General features: G+C 47.6%; 1 protein-coding gene across 1 annotated transcript in view; it reads right to left on the bottom strand.

Moving 5' to 3' along the window:
- The window catches only part of Mical (Molecule interacting with CasL), a 105,353-nt gene that overhangs the window by 49,590 nt on the left and 38,469 nt on the right, over nucleotides 1-17,294 (bottom strand). The window contains exons 7-13 of the mRNA XM_050191147.3: nucleotides 16,301-16,437; nucleotides 12,660-12,779; nucleotides 9,282-9,539; nucleotides 8,637-8,741; nucleotides 6,738-6,972; nucleotides 2,760-2,956; nucleotides 613-2,002 (exon numbers count right to left, since the gene is read on the bottom strand). Coding sequence (XP_050047104.1) covers nucleotides 613-2,002; nucleotides 2,760-2,956; nucleotides 6,738-6,972; nucleotides 8,637-8,741; nucleotides 9,282-9,539; nucleotides 12,660-12,779; nucleotides 16,301-16,437 — 2,442 coding nt within the window. The remainder of the gene's footprint in view (nucleotides 1-612; nucleotides 2,003-2,759; nucleotides 2,957-6,737; nucleotides 6,973-8,636; nucleotides 8,742-9,281; nucleotides 9,540-12,659; nucleotides 12,780-16,300; nucleotides 16,438-17,294) is intronic.

The following is a 17,294-nucleotide window of genomic DNA, read 5'->3' as shown; positions in this document are numbered from 1 at the left end:
TATCGAAAGGAAAGGAATGTCTATTTCTCTGTGTGGTCACCTCCTTTCCACTTCTTTACAACAAGGCTTCAAGACTGCAACATGACGACCCCTGCTAGGTTCCTCATCTTCCATGTCACCAAGGTGCTTGTGCATGAGGCACAAGAGGAATAAGCCTTGTGCAAATTTTATAGTGGGATAAACGATCGCACACTGGTGGAGTTTTTCACTTACAGGCTCTTGCCTATGTTTTCTCTCAATGGGCGCATGTGGAAAGACATGAGAAGAAGATGCCTAACTCTTTTTTTTTTTGAATGTTATGGGGACCCTGGTGTATGCACAACGCACAGGGAGTTTGTTAAATCAACACTGTGATGCAACATTACTTCTCTAAATATTGGCAGAAAATACACAATCTTCAAGGAAAATCCCACCAAAAAATGGAGAGAAGTCAATAAATTGCAAATTTCATTCAAAAGTTAACCTGCACATAGATGCCCATCAAGTTCTTGAAGTTATCAAACATGATTATAAATAGACTGCTCTATATAATTTTTTGTATAAGAGCTACATCGTTAGAAGCAAGACACGAACTGCCTTCCTTGCATACAAGTGATAAAGAACAATGCTCACCCTTGAAAGCAATGGTGCTGTCGTAGGCATAGTTACCCAGCCGAAGGCTGCACTGACAAAACTCGCACCGGAAGCAGTTCCGGTGGAAGAACAACCCCTCAGCACTCAACCTCTCCATGAGGTACACACGCTTGTGGCAGAAGCAGCAGATCTCACTCACAGAACCACCAACACCACCACCAACAGGACCAACACCACCGACACCGTCACCACTACTATCTGTCAACATGGTAGTCGTAGGTGTTGGGACTGGTTGTTTAGAAGTCGGTGCAGGCTTGGCTGTTGGCACAGCTGGCTGCGTAATTGATGGCTTCTTGAGCGGGGGCGTTTTCATCCCGTCTGCGGAGTCACTTCGATATAGAACTACCGGTGGCGGCGGAGGAGGCCTCTTCTCCCTCAGGCCCGTCTGAGCGTCCAGGACGTTGGCAATGTAGTCCGCCATGGCAGCCACCCTGTTAGCTCCTCGCCTCCCTACGTCGAGCGATCCTTCCTTCAACTGCCGGTCCAACTGCTGCAACCTCTCGTCAATGTGTGTGAAACGGGCGCGGTCGGTTTCCGTCTCCTTTCCGTCCGCCTTGAGCCGTGCGTCCATGATGTTGCGCTTGCTCTCGAAGATGTCCCGCAGGATCTGTGGCTTCTCCGGCTCGACTTTCGGCTCCTTCTGCCGCTTCTGCTGCTGCCTGAGTCGTTCCTCCAGCATCTTGACGTTCCACTCGTCCTTGCCGATGCGGCCCACCTTGGGCTCCCGTTTCTTGACGGGGACGGGCTTGCCGATGGAGTTGAGCTGCTCCTGGAGCTGCTCCACCGCTGTCCGCGGTATTTTCCCCGTGACTGAGCTGCTCTCGTCTTCCGTCGCGGAAGAGACGTGCCCGCTCCGACGACCTCGGCTTCCTCGAGATGATGGCCTGTATTCCTTGCCGAGTTGTTCTTGGAGAGCGTGCATTCGTTTGCCAAAGGATTCCTTGTCCATGGCTGAGAGAATCTTATGGTACTGTTCCAACGTAGCTGCGTCGCCGCCGGCCACGATGTCCGCAACTCGATCTCGGGTCCGTCGACTTCTGGTGATGGAGACCCTGCTTCGGCGCTGGCCCTCACTGCGGTCTTTCACCGGTTCGTGGTCGTTCGACGACTTTCGCTTGCTTGCCGGTCTCTGGGAGGATGTGAGCTTGGCAAGTAGGTTTAGCGGCGAGGTTGGCGGTGGCTGGTTCTCCTCAATGAGCTTGCTGACCTTGTAAGCGGGGCGACCCTGGGGGATTTCGCGTCGGAAGGTTTCGTAGATCTGGGAGATGTAAGACACCATGGTCAGCTTGTCGGGCACGGCACAGTCGGCCATCTCCTGGCCGGTCATGACTGGCGGGATGCCGTACTCGCGCTCCAGGATGTCGAAGGCCTGCAGCGGAAAGCAAAGATTCGTTGCTGTGACCCCTATCACAAGCATCCTCTTTCGTTCTTATCTGAATGCACTAAGCCAGCTGTTATCAGCAAAAGCAACTACTTAGAAAACGCCGAGTACTTTAGTAATAAAGTCAAACTTCGATATGACTGAGTTGCACTCCAAGCGAAAAACTTCATTAAATCACAAATTTTGTTTATTCAAGATTTTGCAATTCTGGCAGTAAACATAATTTCACGAATTTCTAGTGCATTCCTGATGGACAGTAACTTGTCAGTAAGCACTAATAAACAAATAACAAGAAGGTTGGGCCCCATAATAGCGTGGTTATATGCACCAGTGTGTGCGGTGCAGATCGCGCTGAGTGCAATGCATCAGCACGGCCCCTGGCGTCTGAAATTTGCATTTTGCGTCACGTGGCACCATAAACCTTGGATGCCATGGCCAACTGCACTTAGTGCCTGCAGCTGTTCTCCAATGGCGGCCACAAATTAAAAAACAAAACAGTAAAAGGACAGATATTTCTCCTGAGCAAAAAAAGAAATGCTGCAGTTTCGCCACAGAGGCAGGGCATTGGTGGCAACAGCAGAGAGCATGCTCCAACTTCAGCATGAAACCAAAATATCTTGTTTCCTAACATTTGCACTTGCTAAGTCTGATCCTTTTAGGTGTGAGAGGCATATGGCAAGAGTTTCTACAACTTCGCAAATATGTGTCTGCACTTTTTTTAACGCCAAAGATGTACCAAGCTGACCTGTTGGTTGTTTGTAGCCACGTCAGCAGTCGACATCTCGTCCAAGTCTATGAGGTCCGGCCTATATCGGTGCAGGATGGCGCACAGCGCCAGGCCGTCCTTCCACGAGGAAGTCATGTTCTCAATCTTTATCTTGCTGTACAGCGCCACTTGCCTCTGGCACCATGAAAGAAGCGCATCTGGGTGGATGATGGACTCTGCGCAAGGGTTAACGACGAAAGAGAACGCAAACATACCCTGAAATTTGTGTTGATGACAACAAACATCCGGCAGAATCCAGCTATGATGATTGTCTAAGTTATGTGACACCATCAGCACAGCCCACATATTTTATTCAACTGCCTTCACTATTCAAACATTGGTTAAGCTAAAATTTTATAACAGGCATTGTGTTCACACGATAAATTGCACAACAAAGCTTATAGACTGTTGGTGTTGCTCGTGTTCCTTGTTCTCCGACATGGCAGACTGGTGCGATAAACAGACACATTTCTTTTCCCGACACAGAAATTCAAGAACTTCTTATGAACTCCAATTCAGAGCACCTCAATGTTGCATACGAGGTTTTCTTAAGTAACAATGACAGCGATGAAGAGGCCATGTTGCCTGAGAAATGATACTTATCATAATTGAAGTAATGAATTAGCATGTTGTAATTTTTGTTTGACTCTTCATATTAAATAATTTTGAAATGTGCAGCAACATATCGTAAATAAATAGCATTTGAATTTGAAACCTGCTAATGTGTTACTTAGACAGAAATAAAATTTGTTAATCTTCTGAAAAACAGCCGGCATCCAACTGGTTGAAAGAATTGAGCTCATTACGGAAGCTCCTATGGAAGAAAGGTTATTTTACATGCTGAAGCTGGTGACAAGAAAGCTGTGTTGCATCCTTTGGCATTCTGGAGACTTGCATGTATCACTGGATGAACAGGCAGAGTTGACAGTTGATACATGGGCCACCATGTTCTTCAGGAGATTAAGGAATATTAAATTAACTTTAGAGCAGAAGAAGAGATACAGTTATACCTCGTTAACTCGAAGTAGAAAAAAAAAAATTGAAAGAATTTCGAGGTAAGCGGATTTTCGAGATAAGCAAAGTTGCGGAAATTGCAGTGAAAAGTCTAGTTTCTTTCTAAAAAATTCACCACTACTGACCAGCCTTTCAACAAAAGCTTCTGAACTGGCTCTTTATAAAGGCATCAAATAAAAAATAAAATTGCATCGAAGATATCAACCAGCTACATTTTGTGGCACTGCCATGTTATTCAATGCAGGAAAACTGCATAAGGCTGGTCTGCTTTGCGGTAGCACTTGGACCTGGAAAGGCCTCCTCGAGCTGCTTCATAGATCGCACGAGCCGATCGTTCTTGGCGCTGCACTCAACTTTCTTTCACAGCAAGCGAAGCACGTTTCTTATTTTGGCTGATTTCGGCAGCTCGAGGTCCTTCGTTGTCGTCGCCCTCGTCTCTACTGTCCCTTCCATTTGTAACCATCTCAGCAATTTCAGTGTCAGTAAATTCACCTATCGCCAGTACATCCTGCTCACATAGCGCGTACTCGTGAAAGCTCATGTCGCTTTCTGTGGCACTGTCCTGGTAAGTGTACGTTGCCTAGAATAAAAAATCCGTGCTGCGTGTGTTGCATAGAATAAAATTAAAACAGAAATCACACCTCTGATGGTAAATCCTGCGCATTGCATAAAGCGAACAAAATAAACGCCGTCAAGCATGCCATTTTGCAGGGCCCTGCTTCTGCGCACATCTCTCCCGTCACATGACGTGCCACATGGTTGCTCGTCAAAGTTGTTATGCCGCTAGGTTCCAACTTCACATTCGGGGAAAGTGTCTGCGTTGTGGTAGGCGCGGCAGCCTCGCGCGAAGCTTGTTAAACGCTCCGGCGGCACAGTTTTGTTTGGCTCCCAGACAAGATTCTGAGATATCCGCAATTTGGCCCAAAAATATTTCGAGACAAAGGGCAATGAATACATGGCACATATGGGAAATGGTGCAGTGTCACGGAAAATTTCAACTTAGCCAATTTTTCGATATATGCCAGTTTGAGTTCTGTAAAGGCAAATTTGTAATTCTGTAAAGAATTTGTAATTTGTAATATGCTGAATTCGTAATTCTGTAAATAAATTTTTCATTAATTTTCTGCTCATTAAATTCTTGAGAGCATAATAAAAATCTGGTGCACAATGAATTTCGGTACACATTATTTTGTTAAGGGTGTGTGAATTCGGCCAAGTAAATATTCCATATTCACACTTGCAAAAGCAAGAGGTACCGTGCACACATTCTAAAGACAAAACTATCTAGTTTTCTCTGCTTGATGTCGCACGCCTTTCTGTTTTTCTTCTTCAGTACATATTCTATTAATCCATCAATAAACAATAAGTGGAAGTGAACACCATTTTTTTTGTACCACTGTGAGCAAAAATTTGCAGACAGCAGGTGTTGTAAAAAGTTTGTTTCCTCACAGCCTAAGCATGCAGGGTGAAATCAAGTGGTACAGTCCAGATGCGAATGTCTGACAAGTGCAATGCATTTGCATAATTCAATGGTGCGGAGAAATGCCGGAAAAAAGAAATCTTTTTCTGCTGATGCTGGGGTCTTTAGGCTTTTGCTCTTGAAGGCACAAGCTCCTTTTACTTCTGTTAAATGTATAGCATGTTTTGCACATTGTGGGGATGCGCGACTCTCGCGCGTCCCCTGATGTTTTCCCCGCATAGCGCATCCCCTGATATGCTGTTTTCCCGCACGGCTCGCGTGGCCTGGCGCCCGCGGCGGTCGGGTGGTACAAGCGCGGTGCGAGAGATGGCGCGACCGTCGCGGCGGGGTTACTCGGGCGCCGAGGGACAAGGTGCTGCCTCTTTCCCGGCGGGTCGGCGAACAGCGCCGGACGTACCGTGCGCGCGCGCCAATCCATGGTTCTGCGAGACCGTCTCGCGTGGCCGCCTTGGACACCGTTGGCGTGACTGTACACGCGAACGACGAGGCGTTGGGATCCAGCATGGGGCGAACATATTCGCTCGCCATGCGGTCGCGGTAAGTCGGACTTCTAGATTTGTCGCGCGCCCATCGGCATGTTTTGGGGATAGCAACTCGGCTAGCTGGCATTGATCTATGAAAGGTGCAATAAATGCCCTTGTGATTGTTTGCACTACTGTGTGGTCGTTCCTTTGTCCCAAGAGTACGGAGGAGAACCGGTATCTCCCCACAACATTTAGCTATTATTTTCTTTGAACCAAAAAAGCAATAGCAAGGTTTGACATTGTGCTGAAGCGCCTTGGATTGACACTATGCGGAGCTGACATGCTAATGTGATGCAGCAGAATGCTAATGCTAAAGCTAATGTGGACGTGCTAATGTGGACGTGCTAATGTGAAACAGCTCCCCGGCACCTACTAGGCGTCTCACAACACTGGCATCATGAGGAGCACTGCAAGCATTGCACCTTGGTGCTGTACGATAAGAGACCAACGAAAAACCGTCAGCTTTTGCAGCTTGAAGCGTACTGCCCATTTCGCTCAGACCACAGCACGAACACAAGATTCCCAGCAGGCGCGCTAGTGTTCGCGCGCACAATGCTCGTGCCAGCAGCAGAAGGCGGAACGCTGCCCCGGCTTTACTTCGGAGCTGATTGAGCAGAACGCGACGGTGCATCCACTTGGCTTTTGTCATTTTGCAGCCAAATGGACTGCGAGGCTAGGGCGTCTCTGGAGACCTTTTAACCTGTGGAGCTTTTGCCACAGACATGCCCTGGATGCTGTGACAGCACGCCGCCGCCGCCAGCGCCGACAATGGTGCAAACGCACCTCGAAAGCCCTTATGCTAGTTGCTATCACAATAAAAAAAAAACTTAGATGCACCTTAAGATGTGGGGATGGGTTAGAAACAGGTAACTACGGTATTAGGGGAAGCTAGCTAAGGCTCCCATCTGACTTTCCGCACTGCCTCAGGTGTTCACAAACCTCTGCGCCGCCGCTTGCGCTGCATGTCGCTGAGTAGCCGTGGACCTGGGGGCGGCAGCTTGATTTCTATGTCGGTGCGGCACAGGGCACGCACCTGCGACGGCAGCACCGTCTGCAGGTTCAGGTTAGGGTACCGCGAGCTTGGGTTGAGGCTGTACTCGGCCATGTCCTTGCTCAGGTTCTCGGGCGTCGTTTGTGCAAGTAGCCGGTAGATGGACTCCCGCTCGGCAAGAACCTGAGAGAGGCAGGAAAGAGTGTGTAAAGCAAAGTGAATTCACATTATGAGGATACAGAACAGAAATAGTGGCCTCAAAGTTGGCGATAAATAAAAAACACGAACAAAAGATTTCACAGACAATTATGACGCTCTCTAGTGCGAATTTTGAGAGCAGCTGTTTAGGTGTTCTGAATTCATTATATATTATGGCAAAGAATTTTATTTTGAACTACAGGGTGCTCTCGGCACTGCCTCTGCTCGGGTAGCTCATTTAGCAGCAGCGGCAGACGAAGCATTTCCACCGGTTGCGACATTCATTGTTCAGAAAGAAAACGTGTACATGGGAATGCGGGGCTCGCGCAGAGAGCATTCTCTAGTCATGACGGTGCCGCAGGCGAAGTAGCCAATGAGCAGTGGGTTCAAAGCCTATGCCAGCGCTTTGTTTTCGCACTGGCCACGCACCTGCTTGTCGCCGGCACTCCGCTTTCCTCCTCACCCTTCCCCACACCCTCTTCCACTTTCCACTTCACGGTTCCACTGCAACCTCCTCTCTGCTTTTCTCCTCACGCCTCTTTGCTATCGCCGCTTTTTTCATTGCATGCCATGTTCGCTCCCATCTTTCGCTGTGCTTGTTCGCTCAGTTACGCCGAGAAGGCTGAGGTTCGCTGGAGGAATGGGCGCCTAAGAGTTGCGCGCCACCTTGTTGAACCGATAAAACGAATCTGACTGAACAGCTGTGATTGAATGACAAAAATGATGTTTCATCTCTCCATGCAGGAGTCTTGTGTGACTTCTGCAGAAGAGAATAATACAAAGCAATGACCAAACAGCTGTGGCTAAAAGATGAAGACCATGTTTCAGCTTTCACACGGAATAGTTCTGTGTAGCTTCGCTGGCAAAAAAAGAAACGAAGAAAGGAACTTGTGAAACAGAGATGCTTTGGAAGCATCGCAATTGGCCCCAGGCAGTCCGTCAACCTTGCCAACAAATGTCCATGCAACATATCTTAGGTTGCAGAAGCTACATTATCCTTTTATTCATGTATAAGCCATACTTTAGAAAATCTGCATCCACATTCTCGGGAAAAAAAATTGCAGATAAAAGCAAGCATATTTTTTGCAGCCTTTGGTAAGCATACACCAAAGCAACAGCATCCACCGTGAGCTCCGATGTGCTGCCTTCGGCTACTCAAATATCAGCCAAATGTTTCCCAGTTGAACTGACAATGCATTCAAATCACCCCGAGTATGAAGAGAGTCTGTGCTATCACTGTGCAAACTTTCAAGCCACTAGCTCTTACCAGTTTCTTATGGTGGACATTTACAAATTTTGGGATTCTTCAGCAGATGCCAAAATGACACTTCTGTGGTTTCTTCACCTTCATAAGCTCCTCATGACTATTAGATGTTAAACAGACAACTTTCATGATATATACCAGTAACTACACATACTTTCCTTCTATTCCAGCAATTTTTCACCCAATCAACTTGTTTGGTACTCCTGTAGCAACTGTTTAAACACTGCCTATCCCACTAGACTTCGAATTTGTCATGCCACAAAACCGCACGAATAAAGCAGGTGGTGTTGTAAAAGTGTGGCTCTTGGTAGTTTGTGTGCTGCACGGTAGTCTGTGTGCTTTATGACAACAGCAAATGTTAACGCAAAGCACAAATCACACTCACATGAAGCGGAGAATCCCTGTTGGCCGCCCATGAGCGAATCATCCAGGCTGCGTCCAGGGAGCTCAGGAAACCCCGAGCACAACCCGATCCCGTGGGCCAGAAAGGCTATAGCACGTGTCAGAAAACAAAGCTCATTAACATAGTCAGGCACTTAAGAAAGCAATGCCTTTTAGTACACAATAGCAAGGATGCAATCGATTACGATATACCAGTCTCAGCTAACATGCAGCTAGCTAAAAAAACTAAGAAAAAAAGGAAGGTAAGCCTCTTATGTGACCTTTTATGTGAACAAAATCTAATTGTATGTCGTTAGCAGCCTCCTTTCAGAGAAAGTCGACCTTGAAATTTTGCCTCAGTATGTGATGCAGTGACCTCACCTACAAATAAGAAACTTTATTTTTTACCGCTGCTATAACAACCTGTGAATGCCGCAGAAGTACCTGTGAATGCCGCAGAAGTTCGAAACCTTGAAGTACTGTTCTGGCACACTAAAGGCCCAAGAATTTAAAAAGTTAAGGTCTTTATACTTTAACTGTCCATTTGAGTGCCTTGTCCTTTGGAAATATGATGGCTGGCCTAAGCCAGCCAGTCAGCAATTCACAGCTACTGCCACTGCTGAGTGTAGTTGAAATAGCAAGCACAAACCTCCAGAAGACTGTCGCCGACAAGCCCCTGAAGCAGCCAGTGGCCGTGCCGTTCGAGAAGACGGCTGGCATTGTCTGCTGCGTACATAGAGGTGAAGTCAAACATTGCCACGTCCGGCTGACCGTAGTGGTTGACGGCAAATTCAAGACATGGTAGTGCGTAGCCCGTGGCAAAGTCGGCAGCGTCCCTCGCGTACTCTTTTAGGGCACTTCGGTCCACGTTGTCGGGTGACAGTAGCCGTGCAGTATCACTGTAGTCCTGTCAAAGCGAGCAACATGCCATTGGAGCAACTTTGCAGAAACAGCGCTGGCAAAATGATAAACAGATTGCAAGCAAGGCAACGAAGTGTTGTATATGCTAGTGAATTGCTGCTGCAGTGGTTAAAAAATAAAAAAAAATTGACGTAACACAATAGCACAACAACAGATTAAAAAAGATGGATGTGGATCCCACACAGCATTAGAAGGCTTTAGAACAGGGGTCACGAGGACTGAAGCCCGGATGAGCTTTGCATGTAGAGTTGAAGATAATAATAATGCAGTCGAATCTAACATGAAAATACCTTTATTATGTTCAATACAGTGAAACCTCGATATAATGAACACGGATATATAATGAATTATCGCATACAATCAAATAAACATAAAACTTACTGATATCAGTGTGCAGCGGATATACGCTTATAATGAATATTGGATACAATGAAGGTAATTCAGTGTCACATAATTTAGGTTCAGTTCCACCTGGTTGACTTAACGACAAAAACCTTCCCATTTTGGGCCTGGGAGTCCTGAGAATTGACAAGTGGGCCACTTGGTTCCCCTTATTCTCATTCATCACACAGCGAGGGTCTCGGCTTCGGCCGGTTTGATGCCTTCAGGTAGTATACAAAGGTTCTTAAAGTGAGGCCATTGGTGAAAAGGATCTTGCACATCCACCACCATGGCCACGAGTGCCACTGGCTAACACTCTCTAGGTTAATTTTCATCCACGTACATAAATGCCGAAAAATTTGAATGTGGCAGCAGCCGCCACCATAGTACACGTGGGCAAGCAACGCAAGTGCAATGGGGAGGTTGTGGGCCTGCCTTTCACCGGCGGGGCAAGTTGCTTTTTCGCCCACTTTCATTTCCTTCTAGCTTATCATTTTCTACACGTCAATTAAGGAAACACAAATAACTTCCCTATGCTTTCCTTGGCTTCATATGGTCGTGACTAACAAAATTTGGGCCCCTCGGCTTCCCTTATTCTCATTTATCATAATTTAATTATTTTAAAAACAGCAGTAATTCGTTGTTCAATATTTGTGATCTACAGAAGGAGAGCAAAAGTGATAGCTTACATCATCACTAGTTGCTTAAAGAGATGACTATTGCTTTTAACGGACCACTAAAGAAAAACATTAGATCAGTTTAGATAGATAACGTATGCCTTAAAAGCCCTGTTAAAATTTATTAATTGTTACTGGAAAACAGCACAGAAATCTTATGATAATGATGACAGGCACCCAGTGTGTGTCTTCTTTGTGCCTCTTTTAGCCCTCGTCAAATTTCCGAAGCTGTTGGCCTGTATTGATGAACAACCAACAAGCCGAACTCGATACCCTCTTCTATATTTTGTTGACTTCGTGATAATAAATTGAGTACTACAAAAGAAAGTGAACGTCAAAAGTTACATTTCCTGAACTCCCCACCAAAAAGTTTCAGCACTGGTACACAAGTGTGATGTCGCGGATTTCTAAGTATTTCATTGCATTTGGGGCATTTCAGCTTGGTACAACTTCTTGAAAGCTGCCAAGTTCAATGTTTGGCTCTTTTAGAATACAGCAGAACATCGTTGATACGATCCCGTTATGTTCAATTTTTCGGCGCCAATGTTCGCAACTGAGAACACATAAAGTGACCCGATACAGCTATGCTTTTCTTTTACCAGCTCACACATTCCCGGGAAGCACAGTCTTTCGGCACCAACGTTCACCACATTGCCAAACTGCGATTGCGTGATACATTTCCCAGCCACTAGATCCCATGTAAACAAGCAAAGGTGCGAGGTGTGTGAAATCAAGAACAGTAGGTGCCCGCCACAGCAGCTTCCCCGCAATACTAGCCCATCTGTTTCATGTGAAAATGTCAGTGCACGCCCAATTTCCTATTTGGGTACCGGCATATCTCCTCCCGGCTTGTCGCACACCGGATTTCCAGCTGTCGCCGCCAACCCTATTGCAATAAGGATCTTTAACTACCTGTTTCAGGGCGCATAAGACGTAGTGCTCCTTAGAAGCGTACTGCACGCTATTAATGGGCATCTCGGATTGCTCAGGCCCCACCACTTGGTGGGGCCTGAGTTGGTGGGGCTCAGGCCCCACCAACTTGACGTGCATTGGCGTAGTGTGCCGCAACTAATCATGCCGAGTGGGCCCGCCAAAGCTTCCCGCCAAAATGCCCCACTCGAAAAAAGCTTCTGACACAGGCTGAATTCAAGCAATGCGCGTAAGGGTGCCAAAGTCGCGAGAATGACAGTGCGCGCCTTCGGACCGCTTGGGTCCCACCAGCTAGGCACACATCAGCACATTGTGCTGCAAAAATGTGAACAATGTTTTGGATTACATAAATATAGACAACAGTTCAGTCTGCCAAATTCTTTATTGACATCAGATCGCACGTTTTCTCGGTTAGCACAAGTTTATCTCGCTCTATTTTTTTCCCATAAAGTAAGAACGAAGTTCTACTGTACAATGTAGTCTTTCTTTTTCAATAAAGTACTTCTTCTCTGTCTCTACAAGATCAAATGCGCGACGTTGTGACAAGTAATATGCTGCTACATGATATATCTGTGCACTGCCTGCTGTCACATGACAGTCACAAATTCAACATGTAATCTGTAACACACAAATAAACATAGCTGATTGCATAGTGTCTCGTTTATTCAGCTGTGTTGAGCATAAAAGAAATCCAATTAAATCCAACCTTTTCTGTGCCACACTATTATCCGGATTTCTGACCGAAAATGGCCAAATTATTTTTTAAAGATCCCACTTGCCAACAGTTTTACCTCCTCAGAAAGAATAACTTGGCTTCTCTTTACGCTGTCCCATAGATTGTGTGCCAACATCTAGCCAGAGCATGATGAAGCACTGAGATAAAACTATGCTCGTCCATGGCATCTCTAGAAAATGCTAAGTACTGCTCGTGAGTCAAGCTCATCCTTGGCCATTTTGACGACAAAGAGATGGATTCGCACCGAGCTTGTCCAAGGGACGGAAGGAGTTAGGCAAGAAACTTGACAAAGCGCTCCCCACACTCTAGCTGCATATCACCAATAAACAAAAGTGTATCTAGACAACAAGAAAGAGTTTAGAAAAAAAAATGCCCTTCTTACGTTGATGATGACTCCTCGTTCCAGCAGGCTCTGCTTCTTGGCAGTCATCACAAAGTAGTGCGTGTCGTCCTTATAGTACACAATGTTCTCCAGGTCAATACCTGTGCTCTCTTTCATATCCTGAAAGAAACACAACATATTATTACGATATGCTCAAGCGATGCTCAAGAAATGAGCCGCCGCGAGAACGACGACGAAGTTGGTCGGGGCGCTTGGCGCGAGCGAGTGTCAGCCTGGCTGCAACTTTGGATTGGCAAAGCAAATTCTACTGCAAGGTATTTGCCTTGCCACCGTTGATTGTCTCGGCGACCAATACGTGGCAGCGTTAGCGACCGATCATTCTCGCGAGCTTAGCAGGCCCCTCGCGCCAGCCTCGGGTGCCGATCCCAATATAAAGAAAATGGTTGCAACGGACCTGTCCTCGGCGCAGGCTGAAGAGCTTTGCCAAGTATTATCGTCCTACCGAGATATTTTTCGACATCGACGATCGCCCTTTAGGCCAGACGCTCGCAGTCAAGCATCGTATTCTTACTGGCGATGCTACGCCTATTCACCGACGACCGTATCGAGTTTCTGCGTCAGAACGCCGAGTAATTCAAAACGAAGTCAACAAAATGCTCGATAAAAACATCATTGAGCCTTCATCGAGTCCCTGGGCGTCACCTGTGGTGTTGGTTAAGAAGAAGGACGGCACGTGGTGCTTCTGTGTAGACTACCGTCATCTGAACAGCATTACAAAGAAGGACGTCTACCCGCTCCCACGTATAGACGACGCCCTTGACTGCCTGCACGGTTCCAGCTATTTCTCGTCTATTGATCTTCGTTCGGGGTACTGGCAGATTGCTGTTGACGATATGGACCGCGAAAAAAACCGCGTTCATCACACCTGACGGCTTATACCAATTTAAAGTAATGCCGTTTGGATTATGCAACGCCCCTGCCACCTTCGAGCGTATGATGGACTCCTTGCTCCAAGGTTTCAAATGGTCCACATGCCTCTGCTACCTCGACGACGTCATCGTCTTCTCGCCAACGTTCGACACTCACCTTGAACGTCTCACAACTATACTTGATGTATTTCGAAAGGTGAAGCTGCAACTTAACTCGTCCAAATGTCGTTTTGGCCACCGGCAAATTACTCTTCTGGGCCATCTCGTTGATGCTTCCGGAGTACAGCCTGATCCCGATAAAACTCGCGCTGTCAGAGAGTTTCCGGTCCCGAAGACAGCCGCAGACGTTCGAAGTTTTGTAGGGCTATGCTCGTACTTTCGTCGTTTTATTCAAGATTTTGCGGCAATTGCTAGACCCCTCACTAATCTTTTGAAGAAAGGCGTACAATTCTCGTGGGGTACTGCAGAAGCTGCCGCCTTCTCTCGTCTCGTTACTCTTCTCTCCTCACCACCCATTCTCGCCCACTTCGACCCTGATGCCCCTACGGAATTGCGTACAGATGCCAGCGGTCATGGCGTAGGTGCCGTCTTAGCCCAGCGTCAGCGTCGCCAGGATCGCGTAATTGCTTATGCGAGCCGCCTCCTCACACCATCGGAGCGCAACTATTCCATTACGGAACGAGAATGCCTTGCTTTTGTCTGGGCGGTTGCGAAGTTCCACCCTTACCTTTACCGTCGCCCTTTTTCCGTAGTCACTGACCATCATGCTCGCTGCTGGCTCTCATCGCTAAATAATCCTACAGGCCGGCTTGGTCGATGGGCTTTGAGGCTACAAGAATTTTCATATTCCGTGGTCTACAAGTCTGGCCGCCTGCACCAAGACGCTGACAGCTTGTCGCGTTACCCTGTTGACGACACTGACTCCTCCAATATTACCAGTGCTGCTTGCGTATTCTTTGCATCACAGCTGCTTCATTTCGCCGACGAGCAACGTCGTGACGCCTACATCAGAGCACTCATCGACCGTTTTGAACACTCTCTGGCCGACGCCACTCTACGCCTCTTCGTCCTCCGCGACGGTACTCTGTACCGTCGTAACCTTCATCCGGACGGCTCTGAGTTCCTGCTTGTAGTACCTAAACACCTCCGCTCCATCGTTATAGAAGAGCTCCACGACGCACCAACGGCAGGACATCTCGGCGTATCTCGAACCTATGATTGTGTACGTCGCCGTTTTTTCTGGCCTGGTCTTGCCCATTCCGTACGACATTACGTCGCCGCTTGTGAAGTTTGCCAACGACGCAAGAAGCCTTCCCAGCTCCCCGCTGGTTACCTGCAGCCGCTCGACATTCCTGCCGAGCCCTTTCATCGTGTCGGCTTAGACCTTCTTGGCCAATTTCCGGAATCTACATCAGGAAACAAGTGGGTTGCAGTCGCGGTGGACTACGCGACCCGCTACGCCGTAACCAGTGCTCTTCCGACCAGTTGCGCAACTGATGTTGCGGACTTCCTCCTACATGATATTATTTTGATGCATGGTGCTCTGTGTCAATTGCTAACAGACCGTGGCCGTACGTTTTTGGCCAAAGTCATCGACGACATCATGCGTGCCTGCTCAATACGTCACAAATTTACCACCTCCTACCATCCCCAAACGAACGGCCTCACTGAGCGCTTGAACCGCACCCTTACAGACATGCTATCCAAATACGTTTCCGACGACCATCGTGACTGGGACCTGGCTCTACCTTACATTACCTTTGCATATAACTCTTCCGTCTCGAAACTGCTGGCTTTTCCCCGTTTTACGTCTTGTATGGCCGCGAACCAACGCTACCACTGGACACTGTGCTTCCGTCCGCCACAGCTTCCACTAGCGCTTATGCCCGTGATGCAATCGCCCATGCTGACCACGCTCGCCAACTTGCGCGCAGTCGTCTACAAGTGTCCCAAGACAAGCAGAAGCAACGCTACGACCTCCGTCACCGTGATGTCCATTTTGTGCCTGGCAGCCTCGTGTTGCTTTGGTCACCTTCGCATAAAGTTGGCCTATGTGAAAAACTCCTTTCTTGTTACACAGGCCCATATCGCGTGCTCCGCAAAGTGACCGATGTCACCTATGAAATCGTTTTAGCCACGCCCACTACGTCCTCCGCTGTGACAACCAGGGACATCGTCCACGTCGCCCGACTCAAGCCCTACAACTCTCCACGCGCCTTGGATATTTAACAGCACCGTGACGGTGCTTTTGCCGCCGGGGAGTAGTATTACGATATGCTCAAGCGATGCTCAAGAAATGAGCCGCCGCGAGAACGACGACGAAGTTGGTCGGGGCGCTTGGCGCGAGCGAGTGTCAGCCTGGCTCCAGTGTAAATAGCCTGTAAATAGCCTCTTCTGTCTGTGTCTTTCCACACGCAACAATATTAAGACAGATTAAAAGCCTCTCATAGGAGAAAAAAAAAAAGTGATACGGGCTTCAGCATGCCACTACCATGCTAACATAACGGTGGCTCCTGAAAGCAGAAGTTTGACTGATACAGCTGTCTCCTTTCAGTACAGGTTCTAATTAAGTAACAAAATAAATAATATTCTGCTATGTAGTAGAAAGAGCACATTACACTGGCTCTCATGAGCATGAGGATCATGATCAATAGACAGGACAGTGCATGTCTTGATTGTTCCCTTGTTTTATCTTCCTGTCCTGTCGCGTTGCCTAAATCAGCTGTGAAGAGAAATTAATGCTGGGCTCACCTGAAAGAACCTCTGGTTGAAGATGAAGGCCACCCCTGAAATTTCCTGTACACGTGCTTCTTCCAGAGTGTGCCGGTTCATGAAGTTGGCGGTGATGGCGATGGCAAGCTTGCCTCGGAACTCTCTCCGGTTGAACCCTGTTACAAGCAGGACAGTGAATTAGGGCCCAGGTGGAGAAGCCGTAATGGTGGACAACACGTTGAGAACACCAAAGCTTTAGTGCAAGGCAGGGCGAGTTGCTAAGACACATTTAAGGAGGACAGCATGAACAGTGAATGACAAAGAATAAATACTACGAATAGGCACACGAACAGCCGTGTATGTGTGTCTGTGTATCTCCTCCTGTCTCTTATGCTGTTTGCACATTGTCTTGTAAAACCTCAAATCTTAATTTGACCAAGATAACTAATAATAGCCTTAACTTCTCATATTCACAGACTTGTGATTAGTACACATTGGAGTCACTGCACCACATTTTTTCTTAGAGTGCAGCTCTTATGCACTCGTTCTTGCGTTGGGCATCGTCATCCCTCGGCATAGAACGAGCACAGCGAAGGATGAAGGAGCAAATGCAGAGTGCAGCAGGAGACGAAAGAGGGCGATAGTGAAGAGAGCACGAGGAGGAAAGTGGAGAAGAATGGTATGGCAAAAGCGGGAGAAGAAAAGTGTAGCGCTGTACAAGACGGGCTCTGTGGCGACGACCGCTACGAGATGGCGCCACAGTAGTGCTCTGTCTGCTCACCAATGATGCCATTGATAAGGCATGTGGTGAGCACATTGAGTGATACCATATATGAAAACAAAGCACCGCATGAGTGGAGGTCTGTATGCAGCGGCTGCTGTGAATTGCGCCGACGCGTCACCCACGCACTGCCTCTCGCGATCTCCTGATCAGCCAGCCAGTTGCACCACACTTCGCTCCGACTGCAACGTGCCGCACGAGACAGATTGTCTGCGGCAGCCAATATATTGCGAAATGAAAAAGCGTATAGAG

Source organism: Dermacentor andersoni, chromosome 10 (assembly GCF_023375885.2).
Source record: "Dermacentor andersoni chromosome 10, qqDerAnde1_hic_scaffold, whole genome shotgun sequence".
NCBI lineage: Eukaryota > Metazoa > Arthropoda > Arachnida > Ixodida > Ixodidae > Dermacentor > Dermacentor andersoni.
The sequence above is the reverse complement of the archived record's forward strand: the minus strand, read 5'-3'. Positions and strand labels throughout refer to the sequence as shown.